Here is a 17,482-nt window from a genome sequence, read left to right on the forward strand (position 1 = left end):
CTGATAACTACCCATAATTTCATCTAATAGATGAATAGTTTAAAGGAAATCTATCAAATCTCTCATTTGGTAACAAAAATTTGGAAATCTTAAATAGCCTCACTCTAGCCAAAGGTCTACTTAAAGTTCATTAACATTCAGATATTTCACAATCACTAACAAGAAGTCTTTTAGACAGTCAGCCTCTATTACACTACTTGATATTCTGACACTGATCATCTCCTGAAAGATAAACATGAATATGTGTATATATGGGGCAAGACGTATGGAGAAAATTGTTATTTTTTAATTCTTATGAGACACTTTACGTTTATGGTTTAAATGTAACCGATTTCCATAAAGAAATGAGAGCAACAGGACAGATTAGCAGTGATGAGATTTGAGTCCACAAATTTAAAATAACCTAAATTTATGTAGAAAAGGGATACCAACTACCAAATGGAAATAAGTTTGGATGGCATACGATTAATAGGAGAGAATAGGAGAAGCTAGAAGAGCATGTTCTATCTTCATGTTTACTAATTTTTTCTAAATTAAAAAACCTGGTCAGAAACCAATGTAACTACAGAGAGAATAAAGAGGAAGAATTATAAATGAAATGATCTGCTGACTTTGTCATCTTGTACTAACTACTCTGAATACCACAGGCACTTTGAATTTTTTTCTCCAAAGTGATGTTGAATTTTACTTTACTACTAAATTCCAATGTTTATGTCCTTTGTTTTCAGACTGATAGTTTTAACAGGTTAAATTTATGATAAATATTGAAATATCTGTATGAGTCATCTCACAGTTTATTCTTAGTAAAACACAAGCTTAAGTTTACATCATTTTTTTCTGAATCATAATGACATTACAATTCCATCTTAAAAGAGAAACCTCCCTTGTCCAAATAGTTCTTTCCGTTACTGTGCTCTCTCCCTATCCCGATACAAAGAAGTTATCTCAGTAACATTCTGTTCAAATGCCAACTTTCAAGCTTTGCTAATATTCCTTATCAAAAACATACCTCCTCTTATTCTACCTCATACTTTATACCAAAAGTGTGATGGTTTATTGTCTAATTCCCCATTTGATTGGAATATCCACGAAGACAGAGCCTATTTTTTTAATGGTTATGTCCTCAACGCCAAGAAGAGTGTCTGGGATATAGCATATACTCAATAATGGATGGATGAATAAACAAATCAATTGATGGCTGTTCGGTATAGCCATTTTTAAAGACTTTCTAACGAGCAGTTTTATTTTCACAGCAAAATAGAGAAAGGTATACAGATTTCCCACACCTTCCCTGATCCCTGGCATGCATAGCCTTCCCCATTATCAACACTCCTCACTAGAATGGTACATTTGTTACAACTGATAAACCTATACTGATACATCAGAGTTATCTAAAGTCCATAGTTTGTATTAGGGCTCACTCTAGGTGCCGTACATTGTGTGGATCTAGACAATGTATAATGGCATGTATCCATCATTACAATATTATACAGAGTATTTTCACGGCCCTAAAATCCTCTGTTTTCTGCCTATGGTGTTTTGAATTTCAAATTCGACTTGTTCATTACTAGTATATAAGAAGACAACTTTTGTATATTAACCTTGCATCCTACAACCTTGGATGCAAGGTGCTTAAACTAAGTGCTTATTAGTTCCAGGAGATTTTTGGTTCTTTCAGAATTCTTTCCACATAGATGATCATGTCATCTGCAAACAGACTGTTCTATTTCTTCCTTCACAATCTGTAAACTTGTCTCATTTCTGATCCAAGTGGGAAAGCTTTGAGTTTCTCACCATTAAGTAGGATTTTAGCCGTAGGTGTTTTGTAGACATTCTTTAACACCTTGAGGAAGTTCCCCTGTATTCTTAGCCACTTTTTAAAACCTTTCCCTCATTCATCCATGTACCACAATCTACCTTTGTTTCCACAACTCCAACAAAACCGACTTTGGCAAGAGCATCCATAGGTCACATGTAATCAATGTAAATGTTTATCTTGGTCAACTTTGACACAGTGTTTTACACTGTTCATCATTTATTCCTTGAAACACTATTCACCGTTAACTTTTGGGGTGACACACTTTCCTGGTTTCACTCTCTTTTTTTCTCATAAGAGTTTATTTGAGTCAAAACTGACAACAATTTCTGGAAAGCAGTATCTAAACTGCCGCCACCCTGGTTTCTCTTCTATTTCCCTGACCACTCCTTCTTAGACTCATCTATAGATTTACTTTCTCTACCTATTGTTTAATTATTGATGAACCAGTTTCCAGTTTCCATTTCTTGGTCCTCTCATCTTTTCAGAAGTTTTTCTGCTTCTAGGCAGATTGATTCATTCCCTGAATATCAATAACTGTATAATTATGACCTACAAAACCATGTCTAACTTCTTAATTAATGTCTAGAAAATACTTCAAATTCAGTATGTGAAATATTTAACTCATTTTCTTCCTCCCAGTCCACTATATCCAATGTGCACTATCTCAGTTAATGGCACGCAGTTGCTCAGGTAAGAGACTGAGAGTGTTTCGTCTTTACTGCTCTGTTTCCAAACTCTTTTTACTCAATAATGCCATAAGTCACCAATCATTATCTACTGTATCCTTTAAATACTATTGATTCTCTACTCTCCATTTCCTTTGTTACTACACTGACGCAGGCCATGCTTATCATGTCTGACCTGGTCCTCTGTGGTAGCCTTCAAATTATCTCCCTGCCTTAATCTGTTCTATTTTCCATATTCCAAAGACAACGATCTTCTAAAAGTGCAGATCCTTTCCTTTGCTCTCAGTATAAAGTCCAAATTCCTTAAAACATAATGCAAGACTGCAGAATCTGCCACCATCACCGTCTCCGGACTCATTGCTGGTCACCATGGCTCTCTCTTATAAGCTCCCGTCACACTGAATTTCTTTCAGCTCATGAATTATGACTTTCCTTATCACCTGGCTTTTCTAAAAATTATTTCCTGTCTTGAATACTTTTAGAGTTCTGTCTACTAAATTGAAATTATCTTTTAGAATTATGACAAGATATTTTTTTCAGTTAGGCATTTATTTCCTGACAACTAGCTTAAGATAAGACACCTGCTTTATATTCTTACAGCTCCACGTACTTCTCCTATCACAACACTCATCATATTTATCTATTTATTTACTTATTTGCTTTCCTAACTAGACAGCAATTTCTGTAAATTTGCTTATCATTGCATCCCACCATTTAGGTAACTATTACTCAATAAGTATTCAATAAATACTTTAGAATCAATTAAAACTAAGACTTTATTTTATTTTTTTAAATTCATCACGTACTTAGTTCTCTTTGGTTGCACTAATATACTATGTATTTGAGTTGTAAAGTTTATATCTGTTATTAGTTTACTGGATTACACTGATAGGATACAGAGGAGAATTATGCCTTGGAACTTGGGAAATTTTATATTTCCCCAATCTTTCATATATACACTCTAGAATACTCACTGGTAATAAAAATTTCTATATGAAATAACTGTGTCAACATTTTGTTCCAAATTACAAAGTGTTATCCAGGAATGTGAGGAGGAAATTGGTAAGCAATTTGGGGCTCTGTGACATGGTGATCTGTCTATAAGTCCCCTAGAGAAGGCGGCAGTGCCCAGTGTACATCTTTGAAAACACTGGTTAATCTGGTTGATGTCTTTAAATCTGAAGATATGAAGTGCTTGGTTTTTGTTTGTTTGTTTGTTTGTTTGCTAAGAGAGATATTTTCCTATTCCCTTGTGTGGATATCAGAAGTGAGTCTTAATGACATGAAGAGGCTGAGAACACTGAATGTGGAGATACATTTTGATTTGAGAACTTTAATCAAAAACGTGTTTTGTTTTCCTTATAGAACAGATATAGTCCACTTTTTCTTCTTCTTGGTATGATGTGAAAAAATACAGACATCTGTTCAACAGTCTTAATCAAGGTATTAAGGGGGTGGTAAGGGGGATGTGTGTGGGAGAAAGAGAGAGGGAAACAGGGAGGGAGACAGAAAGTGACAGAGAGAGGTAAAAGATGGATATAGGAGTATACAGACAGATCAATAATTAAGTCAAAGGAAAGCAATATTGTCCAGCGAATGAAGTTCACAAATCTGAGCAAGTCAATATCTCCAAGCTTCCACACATAATATAGGAATGTAAGTGATGTGAGGATTGATTGCAAATGTGGTAAAGTATTTTGTGCTTATCTGACATTAGGTGCTTTGAGAGCAAAGAACAGAAGTACAAAATTGGATGAGAATCTCTTTTGAAATAAGTAGAACTGACAAATTATGACTACTACAAAGTAATGAGGTTTGAGGTAAAAATCAAGTAGCAATTTTTATATCTTAGAACAGTGTCTTGAAATTCTCCTTTCCAGACGTACTACGATGGAGAAATTATATGTTTGATTGTAGAGTAAACAGAGTAAAACTATTTTTTTTTAAAAAATTGGAATCAAAACACAAGTTTTTCTAAATATCGACAAGATTATTTTCTTCCTTTGGAAACTAAAAATAAAGATATATAGAACTTCATATAATCACAAAATTTATACATAGTTTGAAAGGTTAGAAGAAAACTTAGACACAGCTCCATCACTGGGGAGACTGTGGAAGTAAAAACACAGCAAAGGTGACAGATCAAACTTTTGTCTTTTAAGGTATTACATTAAAATATCTATAGCTTATGGTTTGTTTTTTTGGTTTGTTTTGTTTTTTGTACAAAATTCTACTATACTCTGTGTTTTCTGCACTGGTATTACCTAACAGCAGGGAAACAACAAAAATGTCCCAGCATAGTAGACTTTTTAACCTGAAAGGCAGGATGGTCATTAATGATCTAAAGTTTCGTTTACTTAGTACCAATAATTAGTTTTAAAAATATGGGGGAAAAACACAAAAAAACAAAAACTAAGGTAGATTATATATTAAAAGTGTTGCTACTGTGTTCATTCAATAAATGTTCAGCATTCCCTAATTGTGTTCAAGAAAATATAGAGCTAAGAAATAGGTAATAGAAAGGCAGATAACATCTCACTCTAAAAGCTATTTAACCTCAAACTGTATTTAATTTTCCACTTATTTTCTCACCTTTTAATAAAATTTTTTCACAACATACAAAAGTTGTATTTAAGAAACTATGGACATTTTAAACTGTTAGGGCACTTGTCTTCCACTATTTTAATCTTATAAAACCAATACATTAAATCAGAATTGGCATAACCAATACGCTATGCTAATTGGTAAAGCAAATATAAACTGAACACATTTCTTCCAAGAACTCCTAAACATACCTCATGGAAGAATGAGGTTGCTTGAAATATATCATAAAAATATCTAGCTTATGACACCATAAATACCCCATTTCTGAATATCAGAGGTATTTCAAATATATAATAATAAATCTAAATAAAACTTAATTCTCTAAGCATTTGATTTCCCAACATCTCATATAAATACATGAACGATTACAGTGTGTTTAGTTTTCAAAGTGTTTCTGTCAATAGTAGCATTCTTCTGATAAAAACGATGATTACAGAATTGTTTAAAAATATTATGGCCCAAAGTATCCAAGTATTTATTTAAAAATTCCATGAAGATACTGGTTTTGTAATTATTTAAATATATTTGCCTCTTCAATTATAGATTTGGCTCTTACAAAGTAGCAACAAAACATTATATACTACAAATCTAAGGCAATGCCAGTTTGGGGTTAGTGGGCCCTGTTAGGAATATTTATGATTATAATTTTCTTCAGATATATATCCTGATCCTTAATATAAGGACATGATTTTATATGAAATTCTGAAACTCACTGTACATATTTGGAGACTGGGTCAAAGTGGTTAAAACTGTTTTATATCTATGGCACTGTATCAAACCCCCTAAAACAGCAGTGAGTTAATAAAAGCTTTAAAAGAGAAATATCTTTGAAATGAATTAAATGAACAAGGTACGTTTCAGCAATAATATAATTAACTTTTTAGATATAATGCATGCATACTAATATAATATAAAAAATACAAGAAAAAGGCATTTAAAAATAAAGCACACTAAATCCAATAACTATCGGCAAAAATGGGAGTTAATAGTTTTAATTAATTATTCTTTCATTGATTTAACCGATAGTTATCAGGATCCTGCTAAGCATTAAAGTACTTACTATGGAGACTAGTACTTTTCTCCTTCAAAACTATTTTTCAAAAGTCAGAAATCTCCAAGTTTTCCAAAGTTTATTCTAGTTGACAGAACTTTAATCAACAACGTGTTTGGTTTTCCTTATAGAACAGATATAGTCCACTTTTTCTTCTTCTTGGTATGATGTGAAAAAATACAGACATCTGTTCAACAGTCTTAATCATGGTATTACCTTTAATCAGATAGAAAGTCTCTATACGAGTTTACATAGTGCTAAATTATTTAAAGTAAGGCTATTTCCTTAATGGGGTAGTTTTTGGAAATTATGGAAGTTAACCTAAATCCATAATTATACATGACAGTGAAGTACTTCACAGATGAAAAAACACTTTGAAATGTGAGCAATGACTAATCAGTATTCACAAAGCAGGTTTTTGCGAAGACTTAGAAGAACAATGCAGTTCAAATATTGTCTTCTTTCATGTATTTATAGTTTTAGAAAAGTAACAATTTGTACAGCTACAAAATACTGATGGATTATTAGTCACTAAAATAAGTTCTATTTTATTAAGAGTGACTGTTTAATTTAAATAAATTGACTTAGGAATTATTTTTCAGTGAGAATAAAAATTTTAATGTATATTAATATTAAAGAGATAAGAAATTGATTATATTCTAGTAGTACTTGTGGTGCCCTTAAAGTATAATGCTAATCACTAAAACATACTTTTAAGTTATTTACTGAAAACACTACTAATAAAAAGAGAATTTAAATATAAAATAGAAATTATAAAATCGAGCGTTCTACAGAGTAAACTAATTAGCAACATACAGCAATCTTCTACAGAATATCCATAATGCACCACAGCCAAATTTGTCTGTCACTCATGAAAAAACAGAGAATTACTATTGAAATGTTTAAATTTCACACTTACCAACCTCCACAACACTAGAACAGTTGGGATCTGTGAAGCCATCTGGACACTCACAGGTAAAAGAATCTTCAGACAATCCTGACAAACAGATACCTCCATTTTCACATGGATTGGGGTCACAAATATCACCTGAGGAATAAAGAAACAGATATTAACTTTTTTTTGGTCTTCGGCACTAAAATGTACTATTTTACATACTTCACTCATCTTCCTTTGGTAGCCACCAAACCGTTTAGATTTACAAATAAGGTATGCAAGACCCATTTCAAACCATATCCTTTTAGGAGAGATGGTATGTAACACAGTAAAAATTAAATTTTAAAATTCAAACAATGCATGCTGAATTGCATACTGAAATCTATTAACTCAATTTGAGGTTCTTGAATTACTTGTAAATGAAATAGTGTCTAATGTGTTAAAGATTAACTGAAATATCTGTAGTAGACTGATTTATTAATTACTCCAACAAATAATCTTTCTGTACCCACACACTGCTCTATAACTTTGCAATTCTTCTCATTAAAGGAGTGGGTTTATTTCTGGATCCCTAGAACCTGGGCTTGTCTATGTGACTGGCCAATAAGATATTAGCATACTTGAAGCCAGCAGAAATTGACAAAAGTACTTGAATATTTCTATTTCCTCTCTTGGAACACTGCTAGGTCATGAGAATAAATTCATATTAGCTTGCTTGGGAGAGGTGAGAGAAACATGGAAGGATAAGAGAGAAACTACTACCCAGAAATAAGTTGTGCCATAACAAACACCTTCATATATGTGGTCTTGACTTTGATGGAATCTGAAAAGGCACTGAGAGAGCAGAGTGGCTACAGGAGGCTAGAAAAATGGCTATCCATGTTATGTAGAGAAAAGCACTTGGTAAAGCTTTCACCTGTGGAAATTTCAGTGATGAAAATTTACTTAATAAACTTTTATATACGAGTAATGAGATTTCTGGGCACAAAGTTAAAGTGTCAGCTGGCTCTTAATAGCTTCATTTGATAAGGTACTACAAGAAAGAGATGTGCTAAATAAAGAATCAATGAGTTTGAAAGTAAAGAAATATAAAATGTGATAGAAATGTGATAGGAAATAAAACTTTCTCAATTCTAGTCTCTCAAACCAGTGAAAGATCAAATCCAGAGCTTTGTCAGAAAGACATAAATATCAAATTAAGAATGTGGTTATAAGAACTTTTGTGAAGATGTTTCAAATAATTCAGGTGCAGCCTGAAAGAGCCTTTCAGCTAAATAAAAGTGCTTTTAGAAATCTTAAAGGTATTATCCCTGAGCAGCCTGACAAACGCAAAGTATCATTGATTAAGTCTTGAGTGAAAAGCAGGCTTCAGACAGTTATGGGTGTGGCTTTAATGCATAGAAAGGATGTGGATCAGATTCAGAAAAGCCTATACAGTTTTTAAAGCAGCTTTGTAGGTGAAAGTACCACCTCCTGGATTAAGAGAATGAGGCTTTTCAAAAGTTGAAAAAGCATCTGCGTCCCAACTCCCTACTACTTTGTATTTCTTAAGAACTTTATTCCCTTATTGGAGCTTTCCCATGAATTATTTCATCTCTTTTCTAGGTTACTTGACCGCGTTTCCCCAAAAATAAGACCTAGCTGGACCATCCTCTCTAATGTGTCTTTTGGAGCAAAAATTAATATAAGACCCAGTGTTATAGTAATTATATTATATTATATTATACCAGGTCTCATATTATATTTAAATTATTATATTTTATTATATTATATTTAATTTACTATATTTATTATATTATATTTAATATATTATACTAGAATAAGACCAGGTCTTTATATAATATAATATAATATAATACTGGATATTATATTAATTTTTGCTCCAAAAGACACATTAGAGCTGATGGTCTGGCTAGGTCTTACTTTCGGGGAAACATGGTACTATTTTAGAAAAATAAAAATGGAGGTTAAGATTTTTATAAAATTTATAAAGCAAGTCATTAGCTATACTAGATAATAAAAATACTGCATTAGAAATGGAGCAGATATTAGAAAAGGGAGTAATGAAATAAGGGAATAAATGAATGAACAAATATGTTTTGGAAATACCACAGGATTTAGTATGGCTGTGCCATGGAGTATTTGGTTGGGAATGGCTGGGAAAGTGAAAATATGTCAGATAAGGGAAGATTAAAAAGTAACATTGTGATTTATAAGATGAAGAGCCAATGAATGTTTTTAACATGTATTTTAAAGTTTTGACATGGTCATATTTATATTTTAAGAAGACTATCGTGGTAGCATTCTACTGAGTACATTTGAATGGAGACATTGATAACTGGTAAAGATACCACAATACACTTTCTATCTCTTTATATATCTAACTAGCTAGCCACTTAGTCATCCCTCCTTTTCCATCCATTTGTCCATCTATCCTTGTGTTCCTTGAATTCCTATTTTGTAGTAGTCACTTAAGTAAGTTGGACATTCAGAACTAAAGAGAGTCTTTGCCATGAAGTAGAGAGCCTTCTATGGGAGATAAAAAGAAATTTTAAAAAACAGCAATAACAATTATAGCACATAATGATATGAGCTGTGATTAAAATACACTATCCAAAGTGTAGGGTCAACAGAGTCTTCTGAAAGGATTCATTGGGGTCAGGTGATGTAGAAGACAAGGGGGGTACACGCCCAACATTGCAGACAAAGGGAATAACATACACAAAGGGAAACGATAATGGCTTATCCAGGAACTTCAAGTAGGCCACTATCATTGTAGCATAGATATCTATGAGAAATAGAGAGGAATGAGCTCAGAAGGTAGCATGGTCATACAAATAAAGGCCTAATATGCTGGGCCAAATTTTTTGAAGTTCATATTTAGCTTTGTAAAATCCTAAGAGAACTTTATGCATGGGGAAGTATGTGGTCACATTTGTGTTTTGGAATGACGACTTGGGCAGCATTGTGTTGGACCAAATGGAGGAGTCAAGGCTGAGAACAAAAGGAGTAAGCATTAATCTTTGATGTAGTCTCAGCAAAAGGTGATGAGGACCTTGTTAACACTCCTTAGAGGTAGCTATGGACAGGGAAAGCAATGGAGGCACCATTTAATCCCAACCCAGTTCATAAATACTAGATAATGAAACAGGAAATGAAAGCCCTCCCAAATCACTACTTCTTCTCCCCCTCTCCCCAGATAATTAATCTGGAAGCAAAGGCATTATTGTTGACATTTTTTAAGACTCAATCACCAGTTTAAAAGTGAGATCATGCCTCTCTGCCTTTGGTGTGAGCAAAGCAGCACAGCTTTATACAGTCAGACTAGCAATACTGTTATCTACTAACTACACGGCATAAGGATGAGTATCAATGCCCCCCGATTGTTTGATGAGATGTCAATCATAATTCTGTGTATTGTCAATACTACAAAAAGAGGAGTTCTACATTTCCCAGACCAAGATCTGTTGTTGTAGTTATGTTATCAGATCAAGACAGGTCGATGTTTCTGTTGCTTTATTTATACTGACGGAAACATTGCTTACAGGAGAAAGGCAAGGCAGGAGCAGAATCCGAAAGGTTCCCAAGCATACAGGCTATATTTATATATTTATCCAAAATCAAGAAACTCGCATGCTGATCCCTCTCACTCCTACAGCCAAGTTCCTACAGTTTATTAATTAACTCATGTGAGCTTACCCTCTAGACATACCCAGGGCCACAAGAGGGCAGAATGTCTGGTTCCTTTGATTATCCCATCATTATGGGGGGTTGTGCTGGCCTAAGAAACCTTTCTTGGTACTATTCTGCCCTTACTAGGTGATAATACTTAATCTAACTGACTTTCTACCAGGTGTGTATGCCAGTTATGCGATGCTTCCGTGCTCAAAATGAGAAAAGAAGGTCTCTTTACCTCTGATTGTAGCTTGTAAATGACAGCCGCTTTTTAGCTGACGTGTTTATTTTTCTCTTGTCCTTGTCCTTTCTGTTCTTTTTTGCTTATGTATACTTATTTCAAATATATTATAGGCTTGTGAAAATTCATTTATAGTTTATCCCCATTATTGATGTTTACTCAGTACATTTTGGAAAAGGTAGAAAAAAGGTAATAGATTTGACCAAAATGTACAAGGTAGAATCACGACGATATGGTGAGCAAAGTAATGTGTGGGTTGAGGAAGAGCAAGAAATCTGGTTTGATTTCTAGAACTCCTGTCTGGATGAATGAGTGGATTTAGTTTTAAAGGAATTACTATGCTTAAGATGTTTGTGGGATATCCAAAATGAAAATATCCCATAAATCTACTGAATAAGCAGATATAAAATTGGAGAATTTTTGCTAAAGCATGAATTGTTAAGTATGGACATGGCAACTATATTTCAGTGAGAGTCTTCAAAGGGAGAGGAGAGGAGAGAGCAGAGGACAGGGGAGGGGAGGGGAGAAGTGAGGAGGTGAGGGAAGGGGAATAGTAAGGAAAGAAGAGGACAGGAGAGGTCCTTGGGCATACAAATAAGTGAGGAAGAAGGAAGATTTTTCAAGAGAAAAAGAAGGAAATCAGTGGTAGGCCCTTTCCATTCCAGTATAAATACACAGTTTATTCACTTATGGTTTAGTATGTCAAGGTCTGCCTGAGTTTAATAAAGGCTCCCACAATATCAACAGAAAACAAACTTATGGCCTTGGATACAGTAGAGGGTAGACAATAGGAGCCTATAAACACAATTAGGGTTATTACAGGTTGTGTTTGAAATTCCTTTCTCCATACCTAATTATTAATAGAGCCCCTGTACATCAGATGAGTTTTCCATGAAGTACAAACTAAGACAAAGGTAGTATAAGAAGCTTATTGAGAAGCAATGCCTGTAAAAACTAAAATGAGGAGGAAGCAGAAATGGACAGTTAAAGCCTTCACCTTATGATGCAGATCTGACATCTGTGAAAAGAAGTGGGGGGGGGGGGGCGGGGTAGAAGGAAAATTGAGCAAGTGAGCCTCAGTCTGTAATGCAGACTTGACAACGTTTTAGCCAATCCACAGGGGGAGCCCTAGAGTAAAGATTACTCTTAAGAGGGATCCCCAAAAGGCAAAAATGACCAGGCACTAGTGCCCTTACTGTGTTCAATCATTGGCTGGACATGGCCCAGGTACAGTTAGGCTCTAAAGTTCAAGTGCGATCCTGAAAGTGCTGCAGAAGGAAGCTGGAAGCTAAGTGCATTCTTTGCAGCTGGACAGCTTGCTCTTTCTTAAAGGTAAATTGGAACCATGCACCTCCATAGATGCCTCAGTTCCCTTTCACTCTGAAAACTGTCCTGGTTTGGATAAGTTACACATCCATTATTTTCTCTACACATTCATTATGGTACAGATGAAGGCTGATACCTTAAGTAGAAATAAACCCTCTTTGGCTGGAATTCCAAGTACAATTAAAATGCACTGTAGGGACTTCTAATTCCCTATCATTTCAATTAATCTGAGAAAACATCAGCTCAAGTAACAATACTGATTAAAATGAAACATGCTCTTGGACTTCAAATCAATGTTTTTTGTCTGTTTGTTTGTTTCCCAGAGGACATGCTGGCAGAGTCTTTTAAAACTACGATGGCAAGTAGTACAAGAAGGCAGGCTCAATAAAGGAAAATAGGACAATATACGATTTCATGATCCTTTATTCCACTGTCAGCAGGCTCCTAAAATACACCTCTGCATATTATAATCTGTGCAGCGTTATACCTTGATGCTTCTTGGCTGGCTGGCTTCACCTGCTTTAGATTAGGACAGATGTGTTTAATTTGAATCTAACTATGTTTTATGATTCCATCTGCAGTTTATGGCAGACTCAGACAAATTAAGCTGATGCCGATTTGCCTTTTGGAAATAGAACGAAGCAATAATTTTTCCCAGGGGCAAGAAAGAAATCATTGCAGGCTAAATTTAACTTCCTGTTTGCATGCTTCCCCCCCGCCCCCCACTCTCCAGTTTTGCGTGGACTGGGACCATCCTGGCTGTGTTCAGTGTCCACTTCACTCTTCTCACTGTCACACCACTTGTTGCCAGTCACCTCCTGTTCGAGGTGATTCGGGGTCTTATTTTGCTTCATTATCCATTTGCAATCCATGATCTTCTAGCCTAGATATTAGCAAAGTGGGTGGGCACTTATAAAACATAGTGTAGCACTGCAGAAGACAATGAAAAAAAAACAATCTAAAAACTTAAAATTTCTACCTTTATGCCTGTGGTTGTGTTTTTTTTTTGTTTTGTTTTGTTTTTTTTCTGTGAGCTCAATATACAACTATGCAACTTTAACGTCAGGTAAAGGAGAAAATTCTATCTTGGCACTATTCTGGGAATCCAGGGGACAGAATGGTGAATTTCTCTCATTGACATTTAAACTCTCAATGGTCTACATGTTCAGTTTTCTTGATATGTTAATACCTACGTCCAGTTCTCAGATCAGAGAATCACTGATCCATTCATCATGTATTGATACTCCAGGAAGCACATTAAACATGAGGGATACGGCCTAGGCTAAAACACATAAGGTTCTCGCACTCTCCTTACAAATTTTATTATAGTGGAGGGGATGCATAATGAAAATCTGACAAATAAATAAGCAAGGTATTGCCCATTGTAATAAAAGCTTTTGGGGACTGGGAGCGAAAGAGATCAGGACAATGAAAAAGGCAGCAAATAAAACTGGTTACTTAAGATAGACATTCGAGGAAGGCTTGTCTGAGGAGGAGCCAGTTGAGCTGAAACCTGAAAGATGAACATGAGGCAGTCACATGAAAACCTAAGGAAAAGCCTCGTAATGAAAGGGAACAGCAAATGTGTGCTGCTAGTGATAGGTGAGAGAATGATGAATTCCAGAAATGGAAAGTAGGCTAGTGTATCTGGAACACAGTCACAAATGTCACTAAATTGTTTTTGTTGGCAACACAATTTTGGTAGGAACAAATTTATAATTTAAGGCCCCTGTCCTGATATTCAAGGAAATTTCTGCTAAGCTTATTCTCAAAATGTATCAAATATCTATGGAAAATACAGTATATTTATACGTTAATGTGCTTATGTAGTTCTATATTGACATGTTTATTAATTAATATATTTACATAGTACTGCTAACATATTCATATATTTACACAGTAATGCAAATATATAAATAATTTATTTGGATGAATGCATGCTGCTTCATTTTAGGTCCCTTTAAGAATGCTAGAAGCCATCTAGAATATGTCTGTGCCCTCATCCCTGCTCTCTCTCCATTTCTGCAAAAAACTGTATATAGATGTAAATTTTTTTAAAAAGGTGGTAACATCACCCAAGCATGTTATTTCACTAACACAAGATATTATTTAATTCCGCATGTGAAGGATATTACAATACCTAATTATATATGGAAACGTAAAACACAAAGACCATTTAAATTCATGTTCCACAACCATGACAAGGCAGGTCTGTGTGTTTAACTTCAGTTTACCGCTCTCCCATTGAACTTGGCAGCTATACTCATATCATTTAAAAACTGAAAGAAAGTAAAATCTTCGTCTTCACTTGTACAAGTTAGAAATTGAACCAACCTGTAAGCAGAGTAGTTGGCAAAATGACCCAATTCTTGTACACAAGTGAGCAATAACTATATTTAAAATGAGACAAAGTTCATGAGAATTATCATATTCAACCTGGTGAAATTCACAGAAAATGTTAGCACCCTTGTGACTTATTGTCAGTGAAATTGTGCAGAACAAAATAAATGTCACTTTTCGAATGAACAATAGGCCTCTTAATTTACCTTGTGCCTCTTCAGAGACCATTTCTGTCGAACACTGAAATTTTATTTGTTGTACATTCTAATGAGTTTGATGCATAGATTCTGATTTGAAAGCCTTCTTTCACAAATTAAAACTGGAGTGTCGTTAAATTTTTTAAAAAGGTTTGATTTCATTGTTACCTTCATTTGTGGTTTAAAAATCAATTCTAGCTGATATTTGAGACAATCCTGCAATTAGGAGGAGTATATAAGGAAATAAAATAAAGTATCGGAAAGTTTATCTGCAGTGATAGGATCTGTCATTTTATTGGAAAACCACTGAATACACTTGTAATAAAAGACCATCCAATTCTACACGTTGGTGTTCGAAGGGCTCCCAAAGGACCATATTCAGCCATGGAAGACACAAATCTAATGAATGAACAAATTTCTTAGACTCACTCAGAGCCACATTAATGCTAATTTAAAGCAGGATGTCTCTCAGCTGTTAGCCAGTGGTTTAGCCAACTATTTCTAAAGACATATTTCTTTTTAGATAACTTTTTTTTTTTTTAATGACAAGGGAATCCTGGACTACAGAGAACAAGAAGAAAATCAGCAACGATTGTTGAGTGTTAACTATTTGAATTTTATATCCTTTAACACACAGCTTCAACAAAGGCTAACTGCATGAAAAGACAAAAATATTTTGGGCTCTACATTTTGATAGAAAATCTTTTGGCATATTTTGTATTTTAAAACACTCTAGAGAGTTCCTTAAAATAACAACATCTAGAGTTTTTAGAATTGAAAGGGATATTAGAGATGATCTAACCCAGTGGTTCTCAAGCTTTGCTGTATATTAGAATCACAGGGGAGCTTTTCAAGTTCCTGATGCCCGATCTAATTAAATCAGAATCACTAGGGGTGGATCCAGCTCACCACAATTTCTTAAAGCTCATTTGAAGATTTCAATTTATTGAAGAAAATGGACAGGAGAAAGTGAAGAAGAAAGGAAGGAAGAAGGAAGAATGGAGGAAGGAAGTTTGAATTTTCCTGCCTTCAATTGAGAGTAAGGCAAATAAAGGTATTTATTTGACTAGCTTTCTTAGTACATTATGGAGTATCAAAATATAACTTGCAGGAAGCTAGAATTGATAAATTAAAAATAAAGGCACCCAGCATGTCAGGGAGAATAGAACAGATACCACTTAATATTAACATATTGAATTCCTATAAAACAAGTAGCTGAAATTTTATAAATTACCAGAAAATTCAACCATATAGTAGAGTTCCCAAGTACACTTTTACTAGAGTTCCAACTATGAAGAATATCCATCTAGTCATCCAGTTAATAATTCATTGAAGCCCATCTATGTGTCATTAAAAGTGACAACTGCTGCACATATTATGGAGCCTACACTAGATGTTACCTATTCTCTAAAGTCTAATAAAAGACACAAGTAAATTGGCTGGTAGTTATCACTGCATGTTACCATCTAACAAAAAGGAAATACCTGGTAAAAGGGAGCACAAGAGGGAAGCACCAAACTCAGAACTGTGAGTTAAGAAGCCTTCTCAAAGCAAGTGACCTCCAATTCAAGACCAGGGGATTAGTGGAACCAGCCAGGCAATGAGGTGGGACAAGAGATCCAAGACAGAGGGTGAAGCATGGGCAGGTGTACAGAGCAGAGCCAGTGCGTGTATTTAAGAAACATGATGAAACTCACGTTCGCTAGAGAGAAAAGCGTACACAGAAATGGCAAATGAGTGAGACCGAAGAGGAGGCAGTCGCCAGCATATGCAGTACCTTTAAGACATTCATAAGGAGTCCCAGCATTCCTGAGCATACAGGACAGCCATTTGAGGGTGTTAAGCAGGAGAGAGACAGGATTTGGACAATTAGGTAATTCAACTTGGCTCCAGTGTGAAGAATGGATCACAAGGAGGCAAAGTCTAAATGTAACTGACCAGTTAGGAAGTGGCAAAGGTTATTCTGGCACAAGGGAATGCTGGCTTGGATTAGAACACTAACAATGGAAATAGGGAGAAGTGGACTCCAAAAGATATACTGAGAGACAAATTTACAAGTTCAGTGTGATGGCTGGAAGAGAAGAGAAGAACTAAGGATCAAACCCACGAATCAAAATTCAACAAAAAGCTCTTTCTTTCATTTTGAAAGAAAACATGGCCTAAGGAACAATTTTAGAGGTGGTGGTGAAATGGAGTGATAAATTCTATTTTGGAAATGCCTGGACTGAAGTGTCTATAGATATCCACATGCAGATATTCAGTGAGAAATTGATTTTATGCATATGAATCTGGGAAGAAAGATTCAGGTTGGAGATAGAGAAATTAGCAGAGAGGTTTTGCTTTTTGTTTTGCTTCTTTTTTTTTTTTTTAATCATGGAATCAAAACAAAAATTCTTAGAAGAGTGTTTGAAAGGTGGACTAGAAACTGACACATATTCCTACATTGCAATCACTCTTAACTTTGGAACCCTCTCAACTTACCAAATTCTCCCCTGCACCAAAGATAAGTACGTGGCACATAGACAGTGTTATCCAAATAAAAATCAGGTAGGAGACAAGAGATGGAAATGTGTTTAAAATGGCATAAACCCGATAGAGTTTTGGTATTAATGGGAAGCAGCTACTAAAAGAAGGCGTTAAAAATACAG

The 17,482-nt window shown here is 34.8% G+C and overlaps 1 protein-coding gene across 1 annotated transcript in view; it reads right to left on the reverse strand.

Moving 5' to 3' along the window:
• Window positions 1-17,482, reverse strand: part of EDIL3 (EGF like repeats and discoidin domains 3) — a 381,023-nt gene that overhangs the window by 258,423 nt on the left and 105,118 nt on the right. Inside the window, exon 2 of the mRNA XM_033111163.1 lies at window positions 7,080-7,208. Coding sequence (XP_032967054.1) covers window positions 7,080-7,208 — 129 coding nt within the window. The remainder of the gene's footprint in view (window positions 1-7,079; window positions 7,209-17,482) is intronic.

The sequence above is a fragment of the Rhinolophus ferrumequinum genome, chromosome 7, assembly GCF_004115265.2.
Source record: "Rhinolophus ferrumequinum isolate MPI-CBG mRhiFer1 chromosome 7, mRhiFer1_v1.p, whole genome shotgun sequence".
NCBI lineage: Eukaryota > Metazoa > Chordata > Mammalia > Chiroptera > Rhinolophidae > Rhinolophus > Rhinolophus ferrumequinum.